Source organism: Astyanax mexicanus, chromosome 7 (assembly GCF_023375975.1).
Source record: "Astyanax mexicanus isolate ESR-SI-001 chromosome 7, AstMex3_surface, whole genome shotgun sequence".
Taxonomy (NCBI): Eukaryota; Metazoa; Chordata; class Actinopteri; order Characiformes; family Acestrorhamphidae; genus Astyanax; species Astyanax mexicanus.
This window is the reverse complement of record NC_064414.1, coordinates 11055835-11082800: the sequence shown is the minus strand read 5'-3', so window position 1 is coordinate 11082800 and position 26966 is coordinate 11055835. Positions and strand designations below refer to the sequence as shown.

Genomic DNA, 26966 nt, shown 5'->3' with positions numbered 1-26966 from the left:
TTAAAATCAAGCATGGGGTCTAAAAGTGTGTGTGTGTGTGTGTGTGTGTGTGTTGGTGTGTGTGTGTGTGGTTAACAGTGTGATACGAGAAGGGTGAACTGTATCAGAGATGTGTGGACATCACTGATCACTGATAAGCTACTGTAAACACAAACACACTTACAGGGGCTTCTCTGCTAACTCCACACCACACAACCTACCCAACCCCACCCCACCCCAACCCACCAGAGAGTCACACACTTGCAGCATTTTAGAGAGTGAGAGAGAAAGGGGGAGAGAGAGAAAATACACACGCAGTGGCAGGCTCAAGGGGGAGTGTGTGCCATGCCACGTTCCAAAAACAAGCAGATTAGGTAAATTGGATACTCTAGATCAGGGGTTGGCAATTAAGTTTAACTAATTAAATTTAAATAAATAAATCTGTTTTGGAAAATGAATGAAGTGATACAGACTAGTAGCTCTCCAGCCCAGAGGGTTGTTGAACCCAATTGCAGAAGAGTTGATCTCAAAGCAGGTAAACCCTAGAAGAAAGAAAAAAAATAATAAATAAAGACACCAGTCCTCACACAGAATCGACAGGGTCGTCAGGGTTGCCATCCAATACACAGAGACAGGGGAAGGATATAAACAAACGCTGGCCAGAGAAGCATTTTATTCTGTTTTTTTTTTCCACTAAGGTTCATTATATTTCAAACAACCCCACGGGCCGCCTATTGCTGACCCCTGCTCTAAATTGTCCTGGTGTATATCTGTGAATGTGTGTATGAATGTATACCCATATATGGATTGACATACAGTCCCCTTCAAAAGTATTGGAATGTCAAGGTCAATCCTTTCATTTTTACTGTAGACTAAAACCATTTGGGTTTGACATTAAAAGATGAATATGAGTCAAAAGATCAACATTCCAGCTTTTATTTCCAGATATTTGCATCTGGATCTGATACACAGCTCAGAAGATTTAGTACCTTCTGTCTGAACCCACCCATTTTTCATGTGAGTAAAAGTTCTGCCCAGGTGTGTCCTGATACATTAATTATTCAAACAATAAACAGCGCTGAATGCCTACGCTCAGTTTCAGATTTGGGTTTTATCTGTGCAGACTGTGCATTTATACTGAGAGGAGTAACCAACAGGAAATTCAGAGAGCTGTCTATGGGTAAAAAAACAAACAACCCTAAAGGTGAGAGAAGATGCAAAATCGATCAGAGCCATTGCTCAAATATTGTCCATAGTCAGAACAACTGTTTGGAATATGCTGAAGAAGAAAGTCGTCGCTGGTGTACTAAATAACAATGTCGAACAGCTAGACCAAGGGAAACCACAGCAGTTAATGGCAGAAATGTTGTGAGTTCTGTAAAGAAAGGACCCAAAAACAACAAGTGAAGGTATCAATCTACTTTTTGCAGAACACTTCATGAACAAAAGTACAGAGGCTTCCAAAGAAGATGTAAACCACTAGTTAGCAATAAGAATAGGAAGACCACTGTGGAATTTTCCAATAAGTATAAAGAAAAGCCTGTGGACTGATTATGGACTGAAGAGACAAAGATAAATGCTTACATAAATGTGATGGAAAGGCTAGAAGTTGGAGAAAGAAAGGATCTGCTCTTGGTAGTGGAGGTAGTGTCATGGCTTAAACTTGCATGGCTTCTTCTGGGATGGGGCTGTTAATCTTAATTGATGTTTAATGAACTTAGAAGTCTACAGAAACATTTTGTCTATCAATTAAAGAAAGATTTAATACAGTCTTCCAGGTGGACGGTTGTTTCCGGTTGAGAGTACGCTGTGAGCAATTGTCTGCTGCTTCTTGCCAGCATGTGATGGTCGAGTGCTGGGATGTGACTTGGGTTGTGGTGCCTTCTAGGTGCACATTACAATGGGATGAACTGCATTTGATCGTTCATTCTTGCCTGCCTTCATTTATGTTTTCCTTTTTAGCCACACCCCCTCCTGTATTCTCCCTTCTACAGTCTGTATGGGGTGTGAAGAGCTCTGAATCCTCCTCCCCTGCTCTGGGATTAGTTTCAATCTAGACCTTAAAGGAGAAATCCAGTGTGAACTGAACTAAAGTGATATACATGATACATGATAATGAGTACAAACTTTTGTTGAATAACCCACCTCCATTCAGAAATCACAAAATTTACCTCATTAACAAGCTTAAAGTAGCTCCATACTTCATTTGTAGATTTCTGAGGGCCCTGAGATTTAAATCGAGACACTAAGAACTTTTAAAAAAGCTTTATTAAAAACACTGTTTTTACACGCAGTCGTCAGTCGACTTATTGTGACTTAATTTCACGATAGTGGTGCCCAGAGAAATACCTGAAGGTACTGTGCGTATAAACTGTTTTTGATAAGCTACCTGTGCACTTTCAAAGTTCTTGTGCCTCGTTTTAAACGTCAGGACCCTCAGAATTCTACCAATGAAGTGTGGAGCTATTTAGAGCTTGTTAATGGTGTAAAAATAGTCATTTCTTTGCATTGGCAAATGCAAAGAAATGCCCCTATTACTAGCTTTGAAAGCCAGTTGGGAGCATCGGCTAAAAGGGCTGCACTTCAGAATGCTGGGGATAAATGTAGTGGGCTATTTGACAAAAGCTTGTACTCACTACAACCCAAGTCCATTTCACACTGGAGTTCTCCATTAATGGTATACAGGTCGGCAGTTTCCCAATCAAGGACTAAGCCTAGTCTGGTAAACTGCCCCATCAAGGTTTAAGGTTTATGGAACAGATTTAGGAGGTTTAGGGATGTACAGGTTTTAGTCTTGGTTTAGGACCAGTCCGTTCTGAGCTGTGGGGGCTGAGGGGCTTCCTGCGGACCCCCGGGAGGATGCAGTGTCTCTTCAGGGTCCCGTCTGCAGGCAGCACTTAACTCAGCAGATAACACACACTCACACCGAGCTTTATGGCAGTGCAGCTATGTCAGACAGACAGACAGAGAGAGAGAGAGAGAGAGAGAGAGAGAGAGAGAGAGAGAAAGAAAGAGTAAGAGAAGGAGGAGAAGAGAGAGAATAAATATGATGGATTGCTGGAGATGCAGACGGCAGAAAGGCGAGGGGACGGCTGAGGGTCCAGCCGCGGACCCTCATCAGCAGCGGCCCACCGGGACCCTACAGGACGACACTAATCTCACTAAAGCTCCTCTCTGAACAGCCAGGCTGAGAGTCCAGCGCCGTCCCCCCGGAAAACCCTTCTCAGCTAATGAGGACAAAATAAACAGCCAGGTGCTAACTGACCAGCGTCAGCTCCGACTCTGCAGCCCGGCCGTTCACTCACTCACTGCTCACCAGTGTTCAACACTCGATTACATACAGGAATGAAGCCTAGTGCTGAACCACACAGAGCAGTGTGTGCAGAAGAACATTTCTCTGAAGCCTTTATGCATGTTATTATAAATACAGTTATAACTCATTACAATTAGGCAATAATGTTTGGTATATCTAATTATAAACCTCTATAATACCTTATAATGCTCTTATAATTCATTAATGAACGTGTTCTAACACAAGCATTCTAATTACTTAGCATTTTAATACATTTTACACAAGTACAGCATATTTAAAGTTTCTATTAGACAAAGAGATACTGTGTGTATATTAATAAAGGAAATCCCCAGACACCTAGCATTTCTTTATATTTTAATTTCCCATACTGTCTTAATTTTTTTTTGATTAATAAACACCAAAAAATACAGATGATGTTCCCATTGAGCACGAGAAAGCATTAATTGTAATCTTGCTTAGGTCCTAAACCTGCCATCTGATTACCAAATTACTAATAAGCTGGTAGGTTTAGGATCTAAGAATAGAAATAGAAACTGTGTCACCAATCAATTAGTTAGTGGTTGGGTTCATGAGTTTAGAGTAGGTTTAGAGGTTCAGTGGATAGTGGTGTGTTTAAGGGTTTAGAGTTTTAGTTTATGATTGGGTTGGTTTAGGGGTTTAGTATAAAGTGGTGTGATTTAGGGATTAATGAAGGACTTTTAATTATGTAGTTTAGGAGTTTGGTTCTAGATTTATTGGACAGTGGTTGGGATAGTGGTGTAATTTAGAGTTTAGTTGTTTTGGGGGTTTGGTTTAAGGGTTTAGTGGTGTGGGTTAGGGGATGATTTAGATTTAAAAGGTCTGTTTTAAGATTGATTGGTTTGTGATTGGGTTAGTGGATAGTGGTGTGTTTCAGGGTTTAGAGTTTTGTTTTAAGATTGATTAGTTAGTGGTTGGGTTAGTTAAGAATGCAGGTTTAGTGGATAGTAGTGTGTTTAAGGGTTTAGAACTTTGGTTTAAGATTGATTAGTTAGTGGTTGGATTTAGTCATTTGTGGAGGTTTAGTTTAAGAGGCTAGGAATTAGTAGTGTGGTGCAGGAGTTCCTTTGAGGTTTAGAGGTTTGGTTTAAGATTTAGTAATAGTTGTTTGGATAGTGGTGTAATTAAGAATTTAGTTGTTTTGGGGGTATGGTTTAAGGGTTAAGTGGTGTGGTTTAGCGGTTGATTAAAGGTTTAGCGTTTGGTTTAAGATTAGTTGGTTAGTGGTTGGGTTAAGATGGTATAGGTTTAGAGGTTTAGTGGATTGTGGTGTGTTTAAAGGTTTAGAGCTTGGACTGATTAGTAAGTGAATGGGTTAGTTTAGATGGCAGGTTTAGTGGATAGTGGTGTGTTTAAGGATTTAGTAATTTGTAGAGGTATATTTTAAGGGGCTGGTTCAAAAGTTGCTTAGAGGTTTAGAAATTTGGTTTAAGATTAAAATGGTTGGGTTAGTGGTGGGATTCAGGTTTTACTAATTTAAGGGTTTGGTTTAAGGGGCTAGGGATAAGTTGTGCGGTTCAAGAGTTGCTTAGAGGTTTAGAGGTTTGGTTTAAGATTAAAGTGGTTGGGTTAGTGGTGTGTTTCAGAACTTAGGGATAAGTGGCATGGTTTGAGAGTTGCTTAGAGGTTTAGGGGGTTGGTTTAAGTTTAAAGTGATTGGGGTAGTGTGATTCAGAGTTTACTGATTTGGGGGTTTGGTTTAAGGGTCTCTGGATACGTTGTGTGGTTCAGGAGTTGCTTAGAGGTTTAGGAGTAATTGATAAGTGGTTGGGTTTAGGGGATAGTTTGAGGTTTAGGTGTAAGGGTTTAGTGATTTTGGAAGTAAAAGTGAGAAACATTCTCTGATTGCACCTCCCAGTCTGTCCCACTGAGTCACTAAATCATTTAATCCTAAAAGCACAAATTCACACAATTCCACACCGCACTGATGTCAGAGGTTACGCATGTTAATCTGCAGGTGATAAATCACCATCTTTCAGTTCGCTGCTCTGTTCCCAGCGTTCCTGACTGCGGGGAGTGGCGCTGAGGGACCGGTGGGTCATAACAATCCCTTACTTCGGCCAAAACCCAGCACGGCTAAGAGCCCCTCCCTGGAGACTCCACTGATCGCCCTCACTCTCTCCTGACACACCGCCAGAGTGACTGGAGACCCCTGGAGCCTGGAGCTGAGGGAGCTGCATTACGGCTGAGAGAAGATGAGGAGTGAGAGGAGAGGGAGCAGGTGGAGTGTGTCACAGCTTTCACCTCCAAACAGCTCAGAATATCGACCCCACACTTCATCACCTCCGCCACTCACAGGCCATCCACCCTAAATAACCAACCCTCTCACGCTGAAACATTCTAATGAACACCGAATCCACTGGTGAGGAGAGCCAATCACTGTGTTTCTGTCCATTAAACTGGGAAAAAATTAAATAATGAATGTGTTCTAACCTTTTACACAGTTACAGCATTAAGGTTGATATTAGACAGAGCCATATTATGTGTATATCACCTGCAGTCAGACTTAAAACCCTCAGTACTGGATTTAGGGACTTGATTTGACAACTTAGTTTAAGGGTTTGGTTTAGATATTTAGGAATTAGCGATGTAGTTTAGGAGTTGGTTAAAACGTATGGTTTAAGATTAATTGGTTGTATTTTGGTTTAAGGTTAATTGGTTAGTAATTGGGTTAGTTTAGAGGGCAGGTTTAGTGGATAATGGTGTGTTTCAGGGTTTAGAGTTTTGGTTTTGGTTCAGCAGTATCTGAACATTATATAAAAGCAAAATACACTATAGGACCAAAAGTATTCACTCACCCATCCAAATCACTGAACTCAGGTTTCAATCTCTTCCATCGCCACAGGTGTATAAAATCAAGCACCTAGTGTTTCTACTAACATTCACAGCCACAGTTGCTAAAGTCCTCCAAAATTCATGTGGCCTACAGTTTAGCTAAAGAACTGTAGAGCATAGAGAACTCCATGGAATGGGTTTCCATGGTCAAGCAAGTGGCATCCAAGTCTTACATCATGGTGCAAAGCACACCGCCACTGGACTCTAGAGTAGCGAAGATGTGTTCTCTGTAGTGACTTATCACGCTTCTCCATCTGGAAATCCAATGGACAAGTCTGGTTTTGGCAGTTGCCAGGAGAAAGGTTCTTGTTTGGCTGCACTGTGCCAAGAACAAAGTTTGGTGCAGGGGGGATTATTATAGTGTGGGGTTGTTTTTCAGGAGTTGGGCTCAACCCCTTGGTTTCAGTGAAAGGAACTCTTCACAGATTTTGAACAATTCCATCTTCCCAACTTCGCCAGAGCAGTTTGGGGTTGACCCCTTCCTATTCCAACATGACTGCAACCAGTGCACAAAGCAAGGCAGTTTGGTGTGGAGGAACTTGACCGCAACCCGACAAAGCACCTTTAAGGTTAAGAATTGGAGTGCAAGCTTTTTGTCCATCATCAGTGTTGGACCTCACAAATGCACTTGTGGAAGAGTGGTCACACATTCCCATAAACACACTCCTAAACCTTGTGGAAAGCCTTTCCTGAAGAGTTAAAGCTGTTATAGCTGTAAAAGGTGAGGATCATTATCATTACTAGAAATTAATTATAACTGATAAAAGTGTTCAATTATACATTTTAAAGTGTATAATGGTATATTGTGTGTGTGTGTGTGTGTGTGTTATAAAGCATCAGCCAGGCAGAGGGTTACAGTGATTAGGCACGTTGTGTGACTTTAATGAATCACACAGCAGAAGAGAGATCAGCATTCACCTGACCTTCATACAGATTATCATCATCCTCATCATCATCATCATCATCATCATCATCCTCATCATCATCAAAACCCTCGATCAGCAGCATCTCCATCCTTTATTATTATTATTATTATTATTAAACATCACCATTATCAGTACTTGCATATATAAAATAATCAATTGTGATGAATACAAAGGCCCCACACACATACACACGCATACACACACTCACGTATACATACACACACACACCTATTGATTTTCTTCATGATGAAAGTTTTATCAGGTCCCTGCCATTAACGAACGCAATCTCAGTTCAATCTCAGAACTGCAGCAGAACTCTGGAGCACTAGTGCTGACACGGAACCTGCCCGCACCACAGAACTCAGGTGGGGGTTCAGGTTTGGGTGGTTGAGGACCCAGGAGGTCAGGGTTCTGCAGGTCAGTAACAGTAAAAAGGGGGTAACTGCAGAACCGCAGATGCTCTGTAAGAGTTTGGTGGGTACTGAGTGCTATCAAAGGGTAGTAGTGCACAATGCACTCCTGAGGGAGTTCTAAAGTGTGTTACATATTCTCTCTCTTTCTCTCTCTCACACACACACACACACACACACACACACGCACAAACACACACACACACACACACCCTGTGCTTTGAGTAATGGCTAAATTGATCTGTGCTGCATCACACACCCTTTGCCTGTACTCACTGTACACACTCCTGAGAAACACACACACACATACATAACGTAGCCTGTATTTGGCACCATCAGAACCAATGTGATCTTTGTCAGATGTTTGAGGAGGAGAGCTGCAGGAGATAGAAATTGAGACACTATTTGTCTGAAAATTAAAAAACAGATCCCTAAAGCTGAGAACACAAACCTGAACCAGGGAGAACACACTCGTGCACACACTCACACACACTCACACACACACTCACACCTGCTGCACTCTGGTCAGTTCAGTTCATATCCGCCCTCTGCTAGGGAACAGTGTTTAATGACACTGATCTCTGAAGGGTCACCTGCTGAAACGGATCCATTTTTAATGACGTTCTACTCCAAGGAACCAGGAGGAGCTCACATCAGGAGATTCTGCTCAAAACGGAAAAAATAGTCTGTAAAGGATTGAGAAAAGTTCAGAAACGTGAAAAACCTCTCCACTCTGCAAAACTGTAAAAGAACCACAGTCACCCGGGACACCACAGAACACCAAAACGATGATTTCAAAGTCTGCAGAAGCCTGTTCTTCACCGAGAGAACTGCTGCGGCTTGTCCTTAAAAAAGGTAAAGTTGGTGTGGATCACTGGAGATCAGGAGAAACCAGGAGGAACCAGGAGGGGCTTGGCTTACGGACAAAAAGAGACCCAGGAGAAAACGGAGATCCAGAAAGAAACGAGTCTGAAAGTTAATTGCAGTCCTCAGAGAATCGGGTTCAGGCTGAAGGACCGCAGGGTCCGGAACTGTTCGACTGGTGTGTTCTTCCTTAACCATGAGAGGAGAAGATGGGGCGACTGATGTTGCTGTTTGTCGTCATGGCAGCCAGTTCCCACCTAAACAGGAAGAGATATTAGAGTTATTAGACAGAGGAGATGCTCATCACTCAGTGGACTTTTAAGCTTATCTACATAACTGAAGATATAACTGAGCTCTTTGTGTTCTAATATTAAAATATTCTTGCAAAAGATTATCCTCAGATTCCTTTTATTTCTGTTTATGAATAAGGGTTAATGGTAACACTCCCTATGAACCCTGTATTCATATTCCCTGCATTCTGTATTGTAAATGCATTTATAATGTGTTATATGACATGTATAATACCTTACAATGACTGTAATAAGCCTGTATAATAACTCATAAGAAATTACAGCGTCATTCATAACACATTATAAACTACAAGTATAAGAGTTTATAAAGAAAGGGCTTTTAATGCCTTATAATATCTGTTCATAAGAACATTGTACAATGTAATGTTGTAATGCACTATAACACAGATTTGGTATATTTTGGTATAATGCATTAGAATATGCAGCTATGATTTCTCAAATTAAGCTTTTATATAAGTGCGTAACACATTATAAAGCCTTATATACAGTCATTACGGTCAAGACATTAAAGTGAAACATAATAAAATTTACTTCATGCTTAAAAAGCATATGAAAATTCATTTCACTTAAAGCCAGTAATGACTGTATATAATGCTTTATAATGTGTAACGCACTTACATAAAAGCTTAACTTGAGAAATCATAGCTGCATATTTTAATGCATTATACCAAAATATACCAAATCTGTGTTATAGTGCATTACAACACTACATTGTACAATGTTCTTATAACCAGATACTATAGGGCATTATAAGCCCTTTCTTTATACACCCTTTTACTTGTAGTTTATAATGTGTTAAGTATGACGCTGTAAGTACTTATGAACTATTATACAGGCTTATTACAGACATTATAAAGTATTATGCATGTCATATAATGCACTATGAATGCATTCAAAAGGCATTATGAATACAGGGTTCATAGGAAGTGTTACAGGGTTGATCTACTGTTATAGTGAATAAATAAATTCTCAGTCTAATCGTTTGTGTCCATACTGCTGTTCGATGCATCTGTACACTGATGGGGTGTCGGATTTCAGCACAACACCAATTCTTTTTCCCTTAACGTCCTGCAATTGGTCTGAAAGCTCACACTGCTGACGAACCAGTTAAAATGGACTCTTTTATAAATGGACTTGTTTGTTTATACTCTAAATGCGGTTCGATTGAGCAGGTGTGAAAACAGTAATTACACTCAGATGCGGATTGTTGATTGAGTAGGTTTTTAACGCCATGCCGACACACTAGGGTAATTTTTACGGCGGTACTTGAGTCAATTCTTCAAACTGTGTCATTTATATATATATATATATATATATATATATATATATATATATATATATATATATATATATATATATATACAAAAACAATTATAAAAGATGTTTTATATTTAAAAAAGTCAAAAAAATTATAATTTTTCCAGGTGCTGCAGTTTTAAGCACATTTGGCATCTCACTTTCATTAAAAAACCTCAGTCTATCAGAGTGCAGTGGTTTGCAGTCCATTAAAATGTGTTTTACAGTAAGTCTGTCTTTCTCAGATGCGGATCAAAACAACCACTAGTGAAGCTGATCTCGGTTCGGTCCCAAACAAACTTAGGAGCGGTTCACATGTGGTGAGAACGTGATCTGGTCTCGATTCGACCCAGCTATCAAATATACTCCTTTTATTTCAGCTAAACTGTTGATAAGCAAAGTTTAATCTGATATATCAGCCAGATAACGCTAATTACCACAGCTATGAACAAACGCTGTCTCTGCTGCTACATGCTTTTTACACCTGAGCCATGTGTGCTACGTTCACTACTCGCAGCCACGCGACTCCGTTCAACACATCTACATCAGCACTGCATGTACTATTAAGAACAATATGTTTGAAAGCGCAGCGGCAAATTTTTAAACTGCACAGATAGACACAATGGAGGACAGGACCTTCTCAATATATTTACTTTCTTGCTCCTGTGCCAGACAGCTCTGACCAATCAAAGAAGACAATGTGCTTGTGTGGTTTACTGGTGCATATTTTGGTACGTTTAGGTTTAAGCCTGTGTGAATCCAAACCAAACAGACGGTAAAAACGCTTCAACTAAACGAACTCATCAACTGATCTGGATCACAGAAACCAACTACAGGTGTGAAAATGCCTTTAGTTGGAGTAACTGTCTCTACTGTCCAAGCAAAGCTTTCCACTAGATTTTAGAGCACTGCTGTAGGGTTTTTCAACTCAACTCACTCCAAACTCTCCAACCCATTTAAAATTTATTGGAAGGAACCCAATCATTCCAGAGAACACAGTTCATTCTATTATTAACATTATTTAATAACACAGCAACAGTGTATGTAAAGTAAATATACACTTGGCTGTGATTCTCAAACACTTCAATGCAGCAGCAGAGTCAAAAAAAAAAGGACATTTGAAAAGGCTGTAACTGCCGCTGGATTTAAGGTGAAATGGAAAAGTAAAAATATGTAAATTTACAAATAAATTAGACACATCTTGTTTAACTAACAGACTCTAGGAACATTGTGTGAGAAAAAAAATAGAACTCATCACTAACTTTACTCAGACCAAAACTACGGCTTGTGTTGGAACTGCTGCTCGAGCTGCCACATTTAAGGTGGAATTTAAGGGGGAAGTGAAAAATCAGGGGGAAAATGTTAATGCTAACTTGTGGCTATAATAAATGTGTACCCAAGTAGTCGATTATTAAATCAGAGGCCTAATATTTGAATAATCAATTTTAATCAATTTAATCGATTAGTTGTTGAAGTCCTAGAACTGACTGTGGATCTCTGCTAAAATATCTCTGCTATTAAACTGTTATAAATTAATTGAGAGGTCAGGATCAATAAAATGTGTTACTGAGCAGGATAATCAATCAGGATCACCAATGAATACATACGAAGGATTAAAGCTATCAATTAGCATAATGGTGTTTGAGTAATGATCATCTCAGTGACTTTCACTTTCATTTGATATTAGCATGATTAGCATGACTGACCGAACCATTCCTTTAACAGAGAGTTAGCGTGAATGGTCAGCGCGGTCGTGCTCTCTGTCGTTTTTCTCCATCAGGGTCTCTCCCCCTCCATACACACAGTGTAAGTGTGTGTGTGAGTGTGTGTAATCTGACCACTGGGAGCAAGCAGCCGCTGACAAGAGGCTGAATCTGACCTGATGAGAGGTGAAGGGTTGAGGTTCAGATTGTTATCTCTGGCTCTGATTACACACACTCGCAGACCGCTTAGTGTATGAATGAAGGAGAGAGAGAGGACAATACAACATTTTTGAGGGACATAGGCCGCCAATCAGAGATCGCACATCCATAAGAGTGCTAGTGTGTGTGTGTGTGTGTGTGTGTGTGTGAGAGAGAGACTGACCTGATGTCGTGAGGAAGTCCCGATTGATCCAGACTGAACTGAATCACAGCCAGTTTACACAGAGTCTTCAGATTCGGACCTGCAGTGCACACACACAATATTTATATATTTAAAATGTATTAAACATATATTAACATATATTAAGAAACATATATAGCTCTGGAAAAGAAAATAAGAGAGTTTCTGAGTTTGTTTCTCTGATTTGGCTATTTATTGGTATATGTTTGAGTAAAATGAACCTTGTTATTTTATTCTATAAACTACATACAACATGTCTCCTCAATAAAAAGAAAATCTTAATTCAGAGCATTTATTTGCATAAAATGAGAAATGGCTAAAATAAAAAAAGATACAGAGCTTTCAGCTTGCATTGTTTTTTTTAAATAATGCAAAAAACAAGTTCAAAAATCAATATTTGGTGGAATAACCCTGGTTTTTAATCACAGTTTTCATGCATCTTGGCATGTTCTCCTCCACCAGTCTTAAACACTGCTTTTGGATAACTTCATGCCTTTACTCCTGGTGCAATAATTTAAGCAGTTCAGCTTGATTGGATGGCTTGTGATCTTTCAGGTTTTCAATTTGGTAAAATCAAAGAAACTAATCATTCTGAGTGGTTTCTTGTTTTTTTTCCAGAGCTGTATAACATATACATATATCACAACGTATTTCTATTTTTCCCCATTTTTTCCCCAATTTAGGTAGGCCAATTGTATCCCCCATCACTAGTGACGCCACAACACATGGAGGGTGAAGACTAACACACGCTTCTTTCGATACATGTGAAGTCAGATTCCACTTCTTTTCGAGCTGCTGCTGATGCTGAGTAGAATCACAGCGCACTCTGAGGAAAGTGCAGCGACTCGGTTCCGATACATCAGCTCACAGACGCCTTGTGCTGATCGACATCACCCTAGGAATGATGAGGGGAAAGAGCCCCATCTACCCCCCCTAGAGAGAGCATGGCCAATTGTGCTCCTCAGGGCTCCGGCAGCTGATGGCAAGCTGCATGACCAGGATTGGCAGCGTGTAGCCTCCTGGACCACTCGGAGCCCCATTCATCACAAAAATAAGTAGATAAGACCCCTCACATTTTTAAAATATTCTTTGCGAAGAGCTATCCATGGAACAGCACTAAAGATACGACACTTAAATACAATGTAGAGAAGTGAGTACACCCATAAATAAAAGTGGCCAAATTGGGGCAAATGTGTCATAATATTGTGTGGCCACCATTATTTTCCAGCACTGTCTTAACTCTCTTGGATATGGAGTTCACTAGAGCTTCACAGGTAGCCACTGGAATTCTCTTCCACTCCTCCATGATGACATCATCACAGAGCTGGTGGATGTTAAAGACCTTGCACTCCTCCACCTTCTATTTGAGGATGCCCCACAGACATTTAATAGGGTTTAGGTGTGTTTGGGATTATTATGTGACTTTTTTAAACACTGCAAGACTGAGAATCATTCAGCAACAGTGTACTGTGGGCAGCATCCTGTGACCAATAGATGGACACAGTGTTTAAAAACCCCAGCAGTACTGCTGTGTCTGAGCTGTTATGATTGAGTCCAGTGAGAATGAGTCAGACTAAAAAGCAGAGGACCTCCCAAATACACACATACAGCTCACAAACACACACACACACACACAGCATTGCAGTCCAAACAGTAAACAGTAGGATAAACAGTCAGGTCTGACTGTTACTGTTTGAACTGCGACCCCACAAATACATGAGCTGATTAAAACGCTCAGGTTACAGAACAGTTACAGATGCTTTATTACAATAAACAAAGCAGCATCAGTTTAATTACTTTGATGCATGTAAACACATCTTTATTTCCAATCAATGACTGATTAAAAAATATGAGCACATGATCAGCCAAACACACACAGAGACACGCACATGGTGCATCATTTCTGTACTGAATATGACTGGGTTTGGGTCAGCATCTCCTGACGTCACCGATAAGGACCACTCTGTCCGGGACGGCCCGTCCAGCCCCTCCCAGCGCCAACACACACATATGCCCCCAAAATAGCCGCATACGCCACTTCCTCTGAGCCATAATCCACGCCTCCATATGGAGACTCACGTGTGTCTCAGTTGCTGTGTAAAACCCTCCTGAAGCCCCAGTCCCCCCTGCCAACCGGGAACTGGCTTTATTTGGTTCTGAGATCCTGGGAGCCGGATATGAAGCACTGCACCCCCAACAGGACAGTACGGGGGAAGCAATGACATCACTTAGACAGTAAAAATGAGAGAGAGAGAGACAGACAGAGATAGAGAGAGAGGGGTAAAGTGTAGGTAACAGGTAGGTGTTTTATACTCACTGAAGTCGAGTATGTAGAGGTCCGAGTGGTCCATCAGGTTAAACTCATCCCCCATCCCCTGCTCTGGACATGGACTGAAACACACACACAAACACACACAGAGCAAGGGAGATTAGCCATGGCACTGACCATCATTACACACACAGACTGTGTATTTAAAGCTGCAGTTCAAACTAATATCCAAAACTACCACCACGCACTGTAGTGCACCGCTGATTTCGGGCCAAAAAACTTCCCCTACCAAGCCATGCCACCCCAAAAACTCTCTTTATGAACTAGGGCTGCAACGATTAGTGTATATAATCGACAATGTCGATTATTTAAATTTGTCGACTACAAATTTCATCGTAGACTAATCGTTAATTTGTAACAGTACCACATTAAACAAAGTGCTGGAGACAGAAGCGCAATGGGAGATGGGTAAACAGCTGATTCACACAGTTTACACTCAACTTATTTTGTGTTTCCAAAAGTGCCCAAACACAACAGATTACATTTTAAGGCCCTGTCCCACTGCGATTGCGTCTAAATATCCACTAAAGTACGTCCAAATTTCAGTGGACGCAGTTTAGTGGATATTTAGTGGATATTTAGACGCAATATGGACGTAGTTTAGTGGATATTTGGACGGCACCGTCCAAGTGGACGTAGTTTAGATGTTGCCGTCCACTTTAGACGCAAAAGTGGTTTTGGTACCTCCCAAAATTTTCGGAATAGACGGCGACTAATATGGACGTAATTTAGTGGATATTTAGACGCAGTACGGACGTATTTTAGTGGATATTTGGACGGCACGTACAGGTGGACGTTGACGTCCATAAAAATATTTTTTGCCGCCTCCTCCTCCTCCCGGTCTGGTCCAGCACATGGAGGAGTATGTTCTGCTGCTGCACCATCACTGCAAGGAATCTGTGGTCCATGGTTGTGTAGAACAGAATAGATGTGCTCTCTCTTGTAGCTCAAGAAGAAATGATGATTCACTAGAAAAAACAACCATATACAGTTGGAAGTCAACGTCCAAAGAGTGGAAGTCGACGTACAAATTTGGAAGTCGGCGTCCAACTTCAATTTAGACGAATATGGACGTAATTTGGACGCACTGCGTATATATTTTGGACGCAGCGCATTCACTCAGTGGACGCAGTGTTTTCTGATAAATTTGGACGTACTTTAGTGGATATTCAGACGCAATCGCAGTGGGACAGGGCCTTTAAATCATTAAATATCAGTACTTCCCATGTTTAAACAACATTCAGATATTTAAATGCCATTTAAAACTCATGTTCTGTTGTTTCTATCGTTTTAGAGATGGGAGAAATAACCATTGACTAATCGAAAAAGTAATAGTCAGATTAGTTGACTACCAAAATAATCATTATTTGCAGCCCAATTATGAACCTGAACCCAATTTAAACTCCACATTGTTTTATTAAGTTAATTGTTATTTTGTGATAATTGTGAATTGCTGGTGCCTGTACTTCCTGATTTCTGTCCCCAAAAGTTTCCATTGACTTGCCTAGCTGACGCATCCACATTCCCACATAGTTAGAAAAATTCTGAGGAGCTGTGATTGAGCAACTTAAAGAGCTTATAATCGTAGCTGTGCGGAACACTGTGGACTGTGCATGGGCTGGGCAGGCCAGTGCTGCATGATCATATCATTCTAACTTTTTTACAATCAGTGTGATTTGTTATTTTGCTATATTGTGATTTTCTGAAGACAAAAAAATCTGAGCTTGCTGGGCCTGGACTCCTCTCTCTGCATCTGGGTTCTGGACTTTCTGACTGACAACACCTCCAGCACCACCAAACTGAGCACTGGTGCCCCTCAGGGTTGTGTGCTCAGTCCACAGGATTCATGACTGAACTCACCCATCACTCTACACACACTCTCTCAGCACACAAGGAATAGAACAGTCTCCCTATCAGCAATATTTGCTGCAGATTCTGTATATTCTCTACCTCAGTAACTGCTGTGATCATGAATGTTTTATATATTACAGTATGCTACATAACTCTGCACCTTTATCTTACTAGAACTAGAATTGTACTGTATCAGTACTGCATTGCCCTGACTGTTAAATTGTCTCTTGTCTGCTATATTTATTGTAGTGTTATATTTCTATGTTGCTCTGTCGTTACACTTTTGCACTTTTTATTTTTCTATAGTATTGTTGTTCCATGTTGCACCATGGGTCTGAAGGAACATCATTTTGTTGCACTTTGTACCTGTACTCAGATGTAATGACAATAAAAACCTCTTGACCTGACTTGATTATTACAATATATATATGTTACATATAATATTCTTGAGTTTGACCTGAAAGGACCCAAAGAAATTGGTGGGCAACCTTGGCACGATCCCGCTCGATTTAGCGCTGAGCATCAGGTTGGGCTCGGGCTTGGCCAGAGAATCTAAATTTAGCACTCCCCACCACACACTCCTCTAACAAAGTCTAGTCACACAGCTAATGCATATAATGCATATATATATATATATATATATATATATATATATATATATATATATATATATATATATATATATATGTGTGTGTATATATATACACACACATATATATATATATATATATATATATATATATATATATATATATATATATATATATATATATATACACACACATATATATACATATATATACACGTATATATATATATATATATATATATATATATATATATATATATATATATATATATACACGTGTATATATATATATATATATACGTATATATATATATATATATACGTATATATATATATATATATATATATATATATATATACGTATATATATATATATATACGTATACAGGTGCTGGTCAACGAATTAGAATAATTTGAAATAGTGCAATCATGAAATTCTTTGAATGCATTTTTTGTGCAGAAAGCAAATCAGGTGTTCACCGCACCTGTCCTACTCGTTAGACTAATCACAGAACTCGTTACCTGGAAAAAAATTTGCTCAGCTGAGCTTTCCAAAAGGCCCATTTAGGCCATTTAACTGTGACACTGTTGTTTTATTGAATTAGAATAATGGAGAAACCGTTTCATTGAATTAGAATAAATGCTCGAATTTTTGTTTTCTGTGAAGAGTGTTCACTGTGCAGTATAAAGTCAGGGTTGAGTAGAATTTCTAAGTTGTAAAATCAATCATGGGTAAGCAGCGCAACCTCTCAACCGGAATAGTGGCTCAAATTCAAGCCCTTTGCCAACAAGGCTTGACCCAAACTAAAATTGCTGAGCAGCTCGGCATCAGCCAGTCTTCCGTCTGCAAAGCTCTCAAGAAAAACTGCAGCAAGCGCACCAACTGTTCCGGCGTCCGAAAAACTTCTGCTCGCGACAACAAGCAGCTGAGAAAGATCGCAGTCAGCAACCGGTTCAAGTCCACTTCCGAGCTCACCGACTTGTGGAACAAGCAGACCGGCGCTGACGTCTCCAGATCAACCACTTACCGTCGTCTGCGCGAACTCGGCTTCAAATCTCACGTTCCAGCAGTAAAACCGATGCTGAACAAGAAACAAATGGAGAAACGGCTGAAGTGGGCCAAAGAACACGGCGAGTGGACTGCTGAAGCCTGGCAGAAAGTGGTCTTCAGTGACGAATCACGCTTCTGCATCTCCTTCGGTGACCAAGGTCCTCGTGTCTGGCGTTGTGGTGGTGAAACCTACAACCACGAGTGCGTGAAAAGATCCGTCAAGTTTCTCCAGAGCGTTATGGTCTGGGGATGCCTGTCCGCTCGAGGTGTAGGGAAACTCTGCTTCCTCAAGAAGACTGTCAGTGCTGCCGTATATCAAGATGTTCTGGAAACGTTCCTGATTCCGACTGTTGAGGAACAGTTCGGCGAAGAAGACTTCATATTTCAACAGGATCTTGCACCGGCTCATGCGGCAAAGTCGACCAAAGATTAGTTCACTAAAAAACAGCTTGAAGTTTTGGCATGGCCGGCCAACTCGCCTGACCTCAATGTCATTGAAAACCTTTGGGCCATTGTCAAGCGGAAAATTCGCGACAGAAAGCCTACTACGCTGGACCAACTGAAGCAGAACATCGCCACTGCCTGGGAAGCTGTGAGTGCGGAAACTTGCGACAAGCTGGTCAAATCGATGCCGCGGAGACTTCAGGCAGTCATACAAGCCAAGGGGGCAGCCACAAAATACTGAGAAAGTGATGACTGTAATTATAATAAAAATTATTCTAATTCAATGAAACGGTTTCTACATTATTCTAATTCAATAAAACAACAGTGTCACAGTTAAATGGCCTAAATGGGCCTTTTGGAAAGCTCAGCTGAGCAATTTTTTTTCCAGGTAACGAGTTCTGTGATTAGTCTAACGAGTAGGACAGGTGTGGTGAACACCTGATTTGCTTTCTGCACAAAAAATGCATTCAAAGAATTTCATGATTGCACTATTTCAAATTATTCTAATTCGTTGACCAGCACCTGTATATACATATATATATATATATATATATATATATATATATATATATATATATATATATATATATATATATGTATATATACGTATATATATATATATATATATATATATATATATATATATATATATTGCCTGTTTGTCTGTAGCTCAAGTGCATCTGTTCACTAGAGTTCACTAGGGATGTATAATATGGGCAGAAGGTGAGATGTGAGATAAGGCTGCAGGATACCCTGATGTTGATGTGAATGTGATAAATTCGTATCCTAAATTAAGTGTTCTCTTGTCAGTGAGTCTGAACAATGGCCATGGCACAGTGCTCATGGCAAGGTGTGCAGGGCCTATTATTGGGTGCCAGATGGATGGAACATTCCATTTCTGAAGTTTTGTGGGTGCAGTACCGGCCAAACGTTTGGACACACCTTCTCATTTAATTTTCTTCTTTATTTCTTTTATTAATTAATTTCCTACACTAAAGTATAAAACATATTCAGGTTTAACACTTTTTGTTTATAGAATAATTCATTATGTGTTCCTGTATAGCTTAAATATTACTTTCCTAATACACACTGAGTGAGTAAATAAGAATTAATTTTTATTTAGACATTAGTTTAAAATTGTAATAATTATTAATTTCTTAACTGATGTCAACTAATAATTATTTGAGACATTTTGTCGTAAGTACCTTTTCTTTTATTAACATTACTTAATTATTTAACCAAGTTTATTACTGTCATATATATATATATATATTTTTTTTTATTTTTTTTGCTCAGTTCATTCGATATTTCAGTTCTAGACTGAAGAACCGAACCAAAACCAAGCTCCTGAGGTTCAACCTGCAGCACTGCTCTCTCTCTCTCTCTCTCTCTCTCTCTCTCTCTCGGCATGCGGGACGTTGTAAGGCTTTTACGCTCCTAATCTTCCCTAAACAAACAGGCTGGTGCTTTAAAGAGGCTGGGAGAGGCCGGAGCACGAGCTGAGGGGTCCCGGGGGTCCAGGAGGGGGGCAGCTGGGGAACTCATTACTGCCCTGTGCCCGGCGGGGGGTCCTCCACCCCGGATTACTGCAGGACCCTCAGCACTTCCACAGGCTGTTACATTAGCGTACACGCGCTGCTGTTTATTTACCTTCGCCCGCTGCCGCACTGCTCACGCTTAATGAATCGTGCCCTATGAACCTGCCTGATAGCCTCAGGAACGCTGCGGTATCTCACACACACGCGCGCACACACAGGGGCTTTTAACCCTACACCCTCACTCTCAGGGAGGACAGCAGAGAAAAGGACATTTTGTGTTCATGCTCTGAGCCGGGGGAGATAAATAAACACTGCAGAGTTAAACTTTAAACAGCGTCTAAGAAACTGAACCCCTCAAACAAAGAGCTCACACACAACAAACAAACAAACCTGCAGCACACACACACACACAGACACACACCAGCACAAGAAGAAAATTAGGGTCATATTAATATCAACAGCTATCTATTTATTAGCTCTCTAATATAAGCTATAAACTGAAATTCTGCCAAAACCTGTGTCTTTTATCATGTTATGTTTTACTTTATTATGTACTTTACTATACTATGAAGTTCATGTTTTATGAATATAAAAAATTATGTATGATGTCTTTCCGTCTCATCTCCTATAGGTGGAAAAATATTGTACTTTTAATTGTAATTTTTGGACATGACCTTGATTTTTTGCAGCCCTTAATGCGCGTCTCCATACACAGAGCAGACTGTCACGGAATACTGTTTTACTGCTGCTGTAGTCTTTCACGCCTTGTGTTCTCCGTTTATTTAAAGACAGAAATTTGTCTGTTTTTCTACAAATGTGTAAAAACCTGTTTCTTTTGTAATATCATATTCTACTTAACATCACCAAAGGAAATTAATGCCAAGTTTTTTTTTTTGGTTATGAATATTAAAAGTGATATGATGTGTTTCCATCTCCAATTTGGTATAGCTGGAAAAATGGGCCTCATGGTTAAGCCTGTCACAATAAACGTGCTATCAGCTTATCATACAATATTTGGACAGGACCACAATCATTTTTGCTGTCCTTACTGTGTGTTTCCACACATACAAAACTAACTGACCAACATGGAACCAGCACCGGTTCTGGTTCATGAACCTAATTTTGAACCGTTTGCCATGTTTCCACCAACAAAAGTGGGATCCGGAACCAGAAAAGTTATTTTGCAGCGAGAACTGAAGAATACTAGGTTCTTCAGCACAAACTGTGACAACTTCTGTTCACCACCATGAAGCACCCTTTGTTGATGTATGATGTGACGTTTTGACGGTTCCACTAAGACTGCTGGAAATGCGGGCAAGTCCACTGAAAAGCACCACGGTTCTTAAAAGCCCGAACAGAACTGGTTCAAGAACCAGAATTCTTTTGGTGTAACAGCGCTACGAGACATGTACAGATCAGAATGCTGCAACAATGATATCTAGATCCACTGTTTGACACCAATCTTTACATGTAAATTAGCAATTTAATAAATAGCCTAGAAAATTATAATAATCCCACAATGATTACCATGCATGACAAACAGAATAATATATATATATATATATATATATATATATATATATATATATATATATATATATATATATATATATATATATATATATATATTTATTCCTTTAATTGAATTAATTTTTTAATATTTTTTATTCCCAAATATTCATTCAGTGTACAGGCCTAAATCCACCTCTACTAAAAAAAAAGCTAGATCTGGCTGCAAATAATGCATAAATGTTGATCAATGCATTCAGCACTGAGAATAATGTAATTTTAAATGTATCTTCACAAGTATAACAGATGCACGACTGGTACTTAAAGAAAGATAAAAAAGAAAAAAGAAGCAGTTTCAAATTAATAGAAAATGTAAGCAACAAAAAAACCCTTAAGATAAAGCGGAGGCTTTACAGACACACACACACACACGTGCACACACACACACGTGCACACACACACACGTGCACACACACACACGTGCACACACACACAGACTAGGAAATGGGACATTGGAAATGGGACAGTGCTATCCAGGGCTATATTGCTGTTTTAATAAGAAAATAAGTAAATTTCAAGCAATACATTATTTAATTCAATTCATAATAGGACTGCTTGTGGGAGTGGCAGAATTGTATATGTAGCGGGCAGGCATGGGATTAAACAAGCGTTTTTTGGCGGGAGCGGGTGTTAATGTGACTAAAACAAGCGGGAATGGGGAGCAGATTTTTAAAAAGCAGTCCCGCACAGACCTCCAATGTAAACTAATAAATAATTATCAATACTGTGTTTTTCAAAAATCCTGGGAGTAGATGGAGGGAGTCAAATAGAAACCACACACTACAGGATCACCTGGGAAGATCATTGTTTCAGATCATCCTGAAATTGATAGACTCTTTGAGGCCAGAGATCACACTCTGGTCTATCCCCAGCATTCTTACTTAAACCCAGAGTGAAACTCATATGTTTATTAGCTCATTTTAAAGGTTATATAGTACTGCCTTAGACATAATTAAAAACACAGGGTGCCCACTAGCGTAGAGTGAGGTCAGAATAAGTGAACACCTACGTGCACATGCACGCTCGCACATAAACACACCCACACACACACACACACATGCACGCACCAACCCTAACCATATGTGGTGTGTACTGGTGTGTAAATGTGGATTAGAGCTTTATCAGAGGGTCCAGATTCCAGTAGCTGGACCTTTCTGACCGATCACACAGCGGCACAGAGCAGCGCAGCATTTCCCGCGGCCTCGTAAACATCGCCGTTAGAGGTGAAATTGGGCTCAACGTCGCGGCCGACCGAGCCTCACTACAGAGAGAGAGATGGAGAGAGGGGGAGAGCGAGAGGATGCTGGGAGTCGGTGGGGGAAGTGGAGGAGTGTGAGTTTACGGCATGTCATGGTGTTTGATGGGTCGTTTCTGTTACACGATCAGCAGAGTATCACTGAGACACACAGGGGAGCCCTCCTCTCCCCTCCAACCTCCCCCCCCCCCCCAACACACACACACACACACAGAGTAGAGTTTATATTGCTTTAAAATAGTTCCGATGCACTTTAAAGCAATTGTTTACTGACAAGCCCCTCCATAATGCAGCTAACAAGCAATTATAATTAACCCTCTCTTGCTTCTTTTAATAAAGTTACATTTTATTTTAATCTTGTATCCCAACTTAGACAAAAAAACATTTCATCAAAAATCACCAGGTCCACCTTAAATGGAGCAGATGTTAAATTCTAGTGCATCAGACCATTTTATTTGTTGTCCAGTCCCACCAATTCCTTCTTAAGTGCGGCAACGGTTACATTCTGTCACCTCAGACCACTTCATTTGCAAACCAAACACCATCATTTCCACCTTAAATGGTGCAGAAGTTACATTCTGTCGCTTCAGGTCATTTTATTTACTAGCCTGAGCCACAAGATCCACCTTTAAGAGTGCAGCAGTTACATTCTGGCACCTCAAGCCGTTCTATTTACAATCCAAACACCACCATTTCCACATTATATGATGCAGCAGTTACATTCCAGCGCCTCAGGTCATTTTATTTACTACCCAAAACCATTAGCTCCACCTTAAATGAAAGTTCAATTCGTTGTCTATGTCTACAGACAGGAATTTAAAGAAAAAGAGTTTTCTAAAATTCTCCAAACAGTTAAACTGCTCAGATTAGGGGTGGGAATTATAGGGAACCTCACGATACAATATTATCACAATATGTTGCCCAGGTTTTTAATGATATTGCGATACTGTGATTCTGCTTTACTCAACATGCGTGAAAGACAATTCTCTACAATACTTCACAGCATCTGTGATAATGAAGAGTATCCGTAATGTACATAAAGTCAAGCTGAGAGAAAGAGCCTAATATAAAGTTAACTGAGGACGACTGGATAAACATATACAGGACACTGTCTAATCCTTCTAACTCAAGTCTTAGAAGGGAATTTACATGGAAAAACATTTTAAGATTCTTCATAACCCCGAATATAAAAAAAGTTACAAAGTAATAAATCAATATAATGAATCAAATCAGATCTCAAATACTCAATTCTGAACATGATTTAAATTTTAGTGTCATTTACCAGAGAAATGTGCCAGCTGAATTGAGAAAACTGGAGAGATATTTGTTACAAATACTACTTAACTAAGAAGTGGTTGAGTAAAGAATCTGCCTTTTCTGTTGTTTGGTTTCTTTGGGTTTTTTTGTTAAAACTCAATAGAAATAATGTATCTTAATCAATATTTTTTCCCAACCCTACATCAGATATTAATAAACTCCTTCAGAAACTTTTTTTCATACACGGTTTGACCAACAAATGTCCATGATTTTTTAAGGCTTTTTCATGCCTTTAAGGAAATTAAAGGCAAAACATCAGTGCAATGAAACCAAAAATCAACTAAAACTATAATTAAAATTGATCATAGCAGTTCAAAAATTAATTAGATAAAAAGTTGACACAGAAACTTTAATAATACAATGTGTGTCGGATCCTAAGAGTTCCATTGTGTAGATTTAAAATGACTGAATTAACTCTAAGCTGATGTATTTATTAGCCCAAATTAGATTTGCTAATTTGGGCTGAAACACAAAGATTTGTAGATCAAATTTCTATGACTTTTCCAAAACTTTCTGGGTCTTTTTATTTTCCAAAACCTTCCCAACCCTGGAAATTTTCAAAAATTCCATGACTTTTCCAGGTTTTTCATGACTGTACAAACTCTGTCTATTCTAAGGAAACTTCATCAGACAGAATTATTCACCACCACTGTAAAGAAACCTATTTTACACCAAACTCTCAATGTGTTCATCCAGACCCAATAAACACACAGAGAAATTGAGTGAAAACAGGTCAAAACATCCATTCAAATCTCAAAGAAAAGAGTGTCAGACTGCCCTCATCCTCATTCTTCAGGGGATTTCATGTGCGAGACTCTTCCTCTCCTCCAGACTGCTTCAGCTCACAGGAACTCATCATGCAATATGACTTCCTGAGGAAGAGCTTATCTGCTGAGTCCAGATGTACGAGAGGCTTATAGGAATGAGAATGTTTGTTTTAGAACCTTATTAACCCAGTGAAACATCTGCAAGACTCAGGTAGACACAGAACTGCAGGTCTCAGTGGCGCAGATAGGTTAGTTAAAGGAACAGTTTAGTGAGAACTCAGAGTATTTTGATTGACCTGTGAGCTGAGATCCCATCAGTCAATCAATCAAGATATGTTTAATAAGTGAATTGTGTGATTCTTTAGTTTACAGAGGGGATGCTAGGCTAATGTTGCTAACAAGCACTTAACTAAAAAGGGGCACTAAACCACCCTCAGTTCAAATTTTAAAAAGACAAAAAAATGGGAGGGGTATTTTGGAAGGGGCACTAAGTGATGTTTGGCAGGGGTCAACAATTAAGTCTGGCCACGGGCCAGATATTTTGTTTTTGAAAATTAAGTGTAATGGGATGGAGTGCTACAGACTAGTAGCTCTCCAGCTCAGAGGGTTGTTGAACCCAATTGCAGAACAGTTGATCTCAAAGCAGGTAAACCCAAGAAAATAAGAATGAATGAATAAATAAATAAATAAATAAACACACAGCTCCTCAAGCGGGATCGAACCCATGTCATCAGGGTCGCGCTCCAAAACACTACCGCTGCCCAGGGTAGTGAATTGGGACACAGCCAGGAAAAAAACGCCCTTATAAGGAGATCGGGCCCCAAGAACAGCCGGAAAAATGAAAACGGACGGAAACTAAAGTCACGCTGAGCGCGACAGAGAGACAGAGGAGGGATATGAACAGTTGCAGAGGCAGAAATGACCACAATGAAAGTGTTACTTAAAGGTTAACAGCTAGCGGTTAGCCGCTAGTGCTAATGTTACAGCCTTAGTGCTGGAGGAATTCAGGAATCTAAACTTACTGTTAATAAATTTACTCACCCAAATAAACAGTTTTCAGGAGATAAATCTGTGTAGATTAACATCCAGCACACATTTGACTTTAAAAGAAAGGGTTTTTTATTACAGTTTTGTTTACTTAACTTATAAATCTACCCCCCACCCCCACCACCACCACCACCACCACCAACCTGCTGAATTATAAGCTCCTTATAGTGTCTCTTAAATTGTGCCTTATAGTCCAGTGTGCCTTATGTATGAAAGTAAACCATAAAATAGACATTCGTTAACAAAAAAATACGGTAAGCCTCTCTCACTGGGTTTCTGTCCGCAGCACTTTATGCAGTGTGGTACTGTTACATCAACAATGAGTATATTGTTGATTATATCAACTAATCGTTGAAGAATAATTTATAATGGGCAGCAACTTAATCTAAAAGGTTATTGTCAACAGCCAATTGAACCAAAGCATAAAAGTAGACGAAGTAACAGTTTTCCTTAATCTACCTGCCAACTTGTTTATTTTTTATGCTTAAATGTGTTCAAACTTTTTCATTACAAAAAAAAATAAAAAATAGGTGACTTCACATTTTAGTGTCGACTGAACAAGAAACGCAGTGGGAGAGTGGTGATGGGCTCACTCACACAGTTCACACTCAATGTTGGTCCGTGTCTCCAAAAGTGTCAAAACACAACAGATTCCATATTCACTTATTAAAAATCAGCATCTTTTTTCCCACATTTAAACATGCTTAAACTCTGTGAATTTAAATCTCATTTCCAGCTGTTATCATTTTTAAGTGATGTAGGCCATTGAAAATACAATTAGTGACTTTTCAAAAAACAGCAAAAGAAATTATCAACAGATTATCGTCAACAACCAAAATAATCATTAGTAAGTGAAGTCCATAGGTTTTCCCTGAACTGCTCCTTTAAAATGGTCTAAAAGGTCTGAGGTACTTCACTGTGCTGCTCATTCATCCCCACTCAGAAAAACAACCTCCACCAGTATAGCTACTTCTGAGATAATTCATCTAATCAATTGATATCTCCATCGGATTTGGGACTTATCCTCACATTCCTCAAAATCCAGACGTCCTCCACCTTAATCTTAGAGACTCAGACCCTCCAGGTTACCTATCAGAGCCCCTCGGGACCGCAGGCTGGATTAGGCTGCAGGGCTTGAGGGGGGGTTAAGCCTC

The 26966-nt window shown here is 39.7% G+C and overlaps 1 protein-coding gene across 2 annotated transcripts in view; it reads right to left on the bottom strand.

Moving 5' to 3' along the window:
* Window positions 1-6997: 6997 nt before the first annotated feature.
* The window catches only part of klhdc3 (kelch domain containing 3), a 46823-nt gene continuing 26854 nt past the window's right edge, over window positions 6998-26966 (bottom strand). Inside the window, exons 9-11 of one of the 2 annotated variants that reach the window (XM_049481695.1) lie at window positions 14373-14446; window positions 12038-12116; window positions 6998-8602 (exon numbers count right to left, since the gene is read on the bottom strand). In XM_049481695.1, coding sequence (XP_049337652.1) covers window positions 8536-8602; window positions 12038-12116; window positions 14373-14446 — 220 coding nt within the window. In that variant the 3' untranslated portion in view covers window positions 6998-8535. Of the gene's footprint in view, window positions 8603-12037; window positions 12117-14372; window positions 14447-26966 lie in introns of those variants that run through there. The other variant, XR_007440057.1, reaches the window with a different exon arrangement.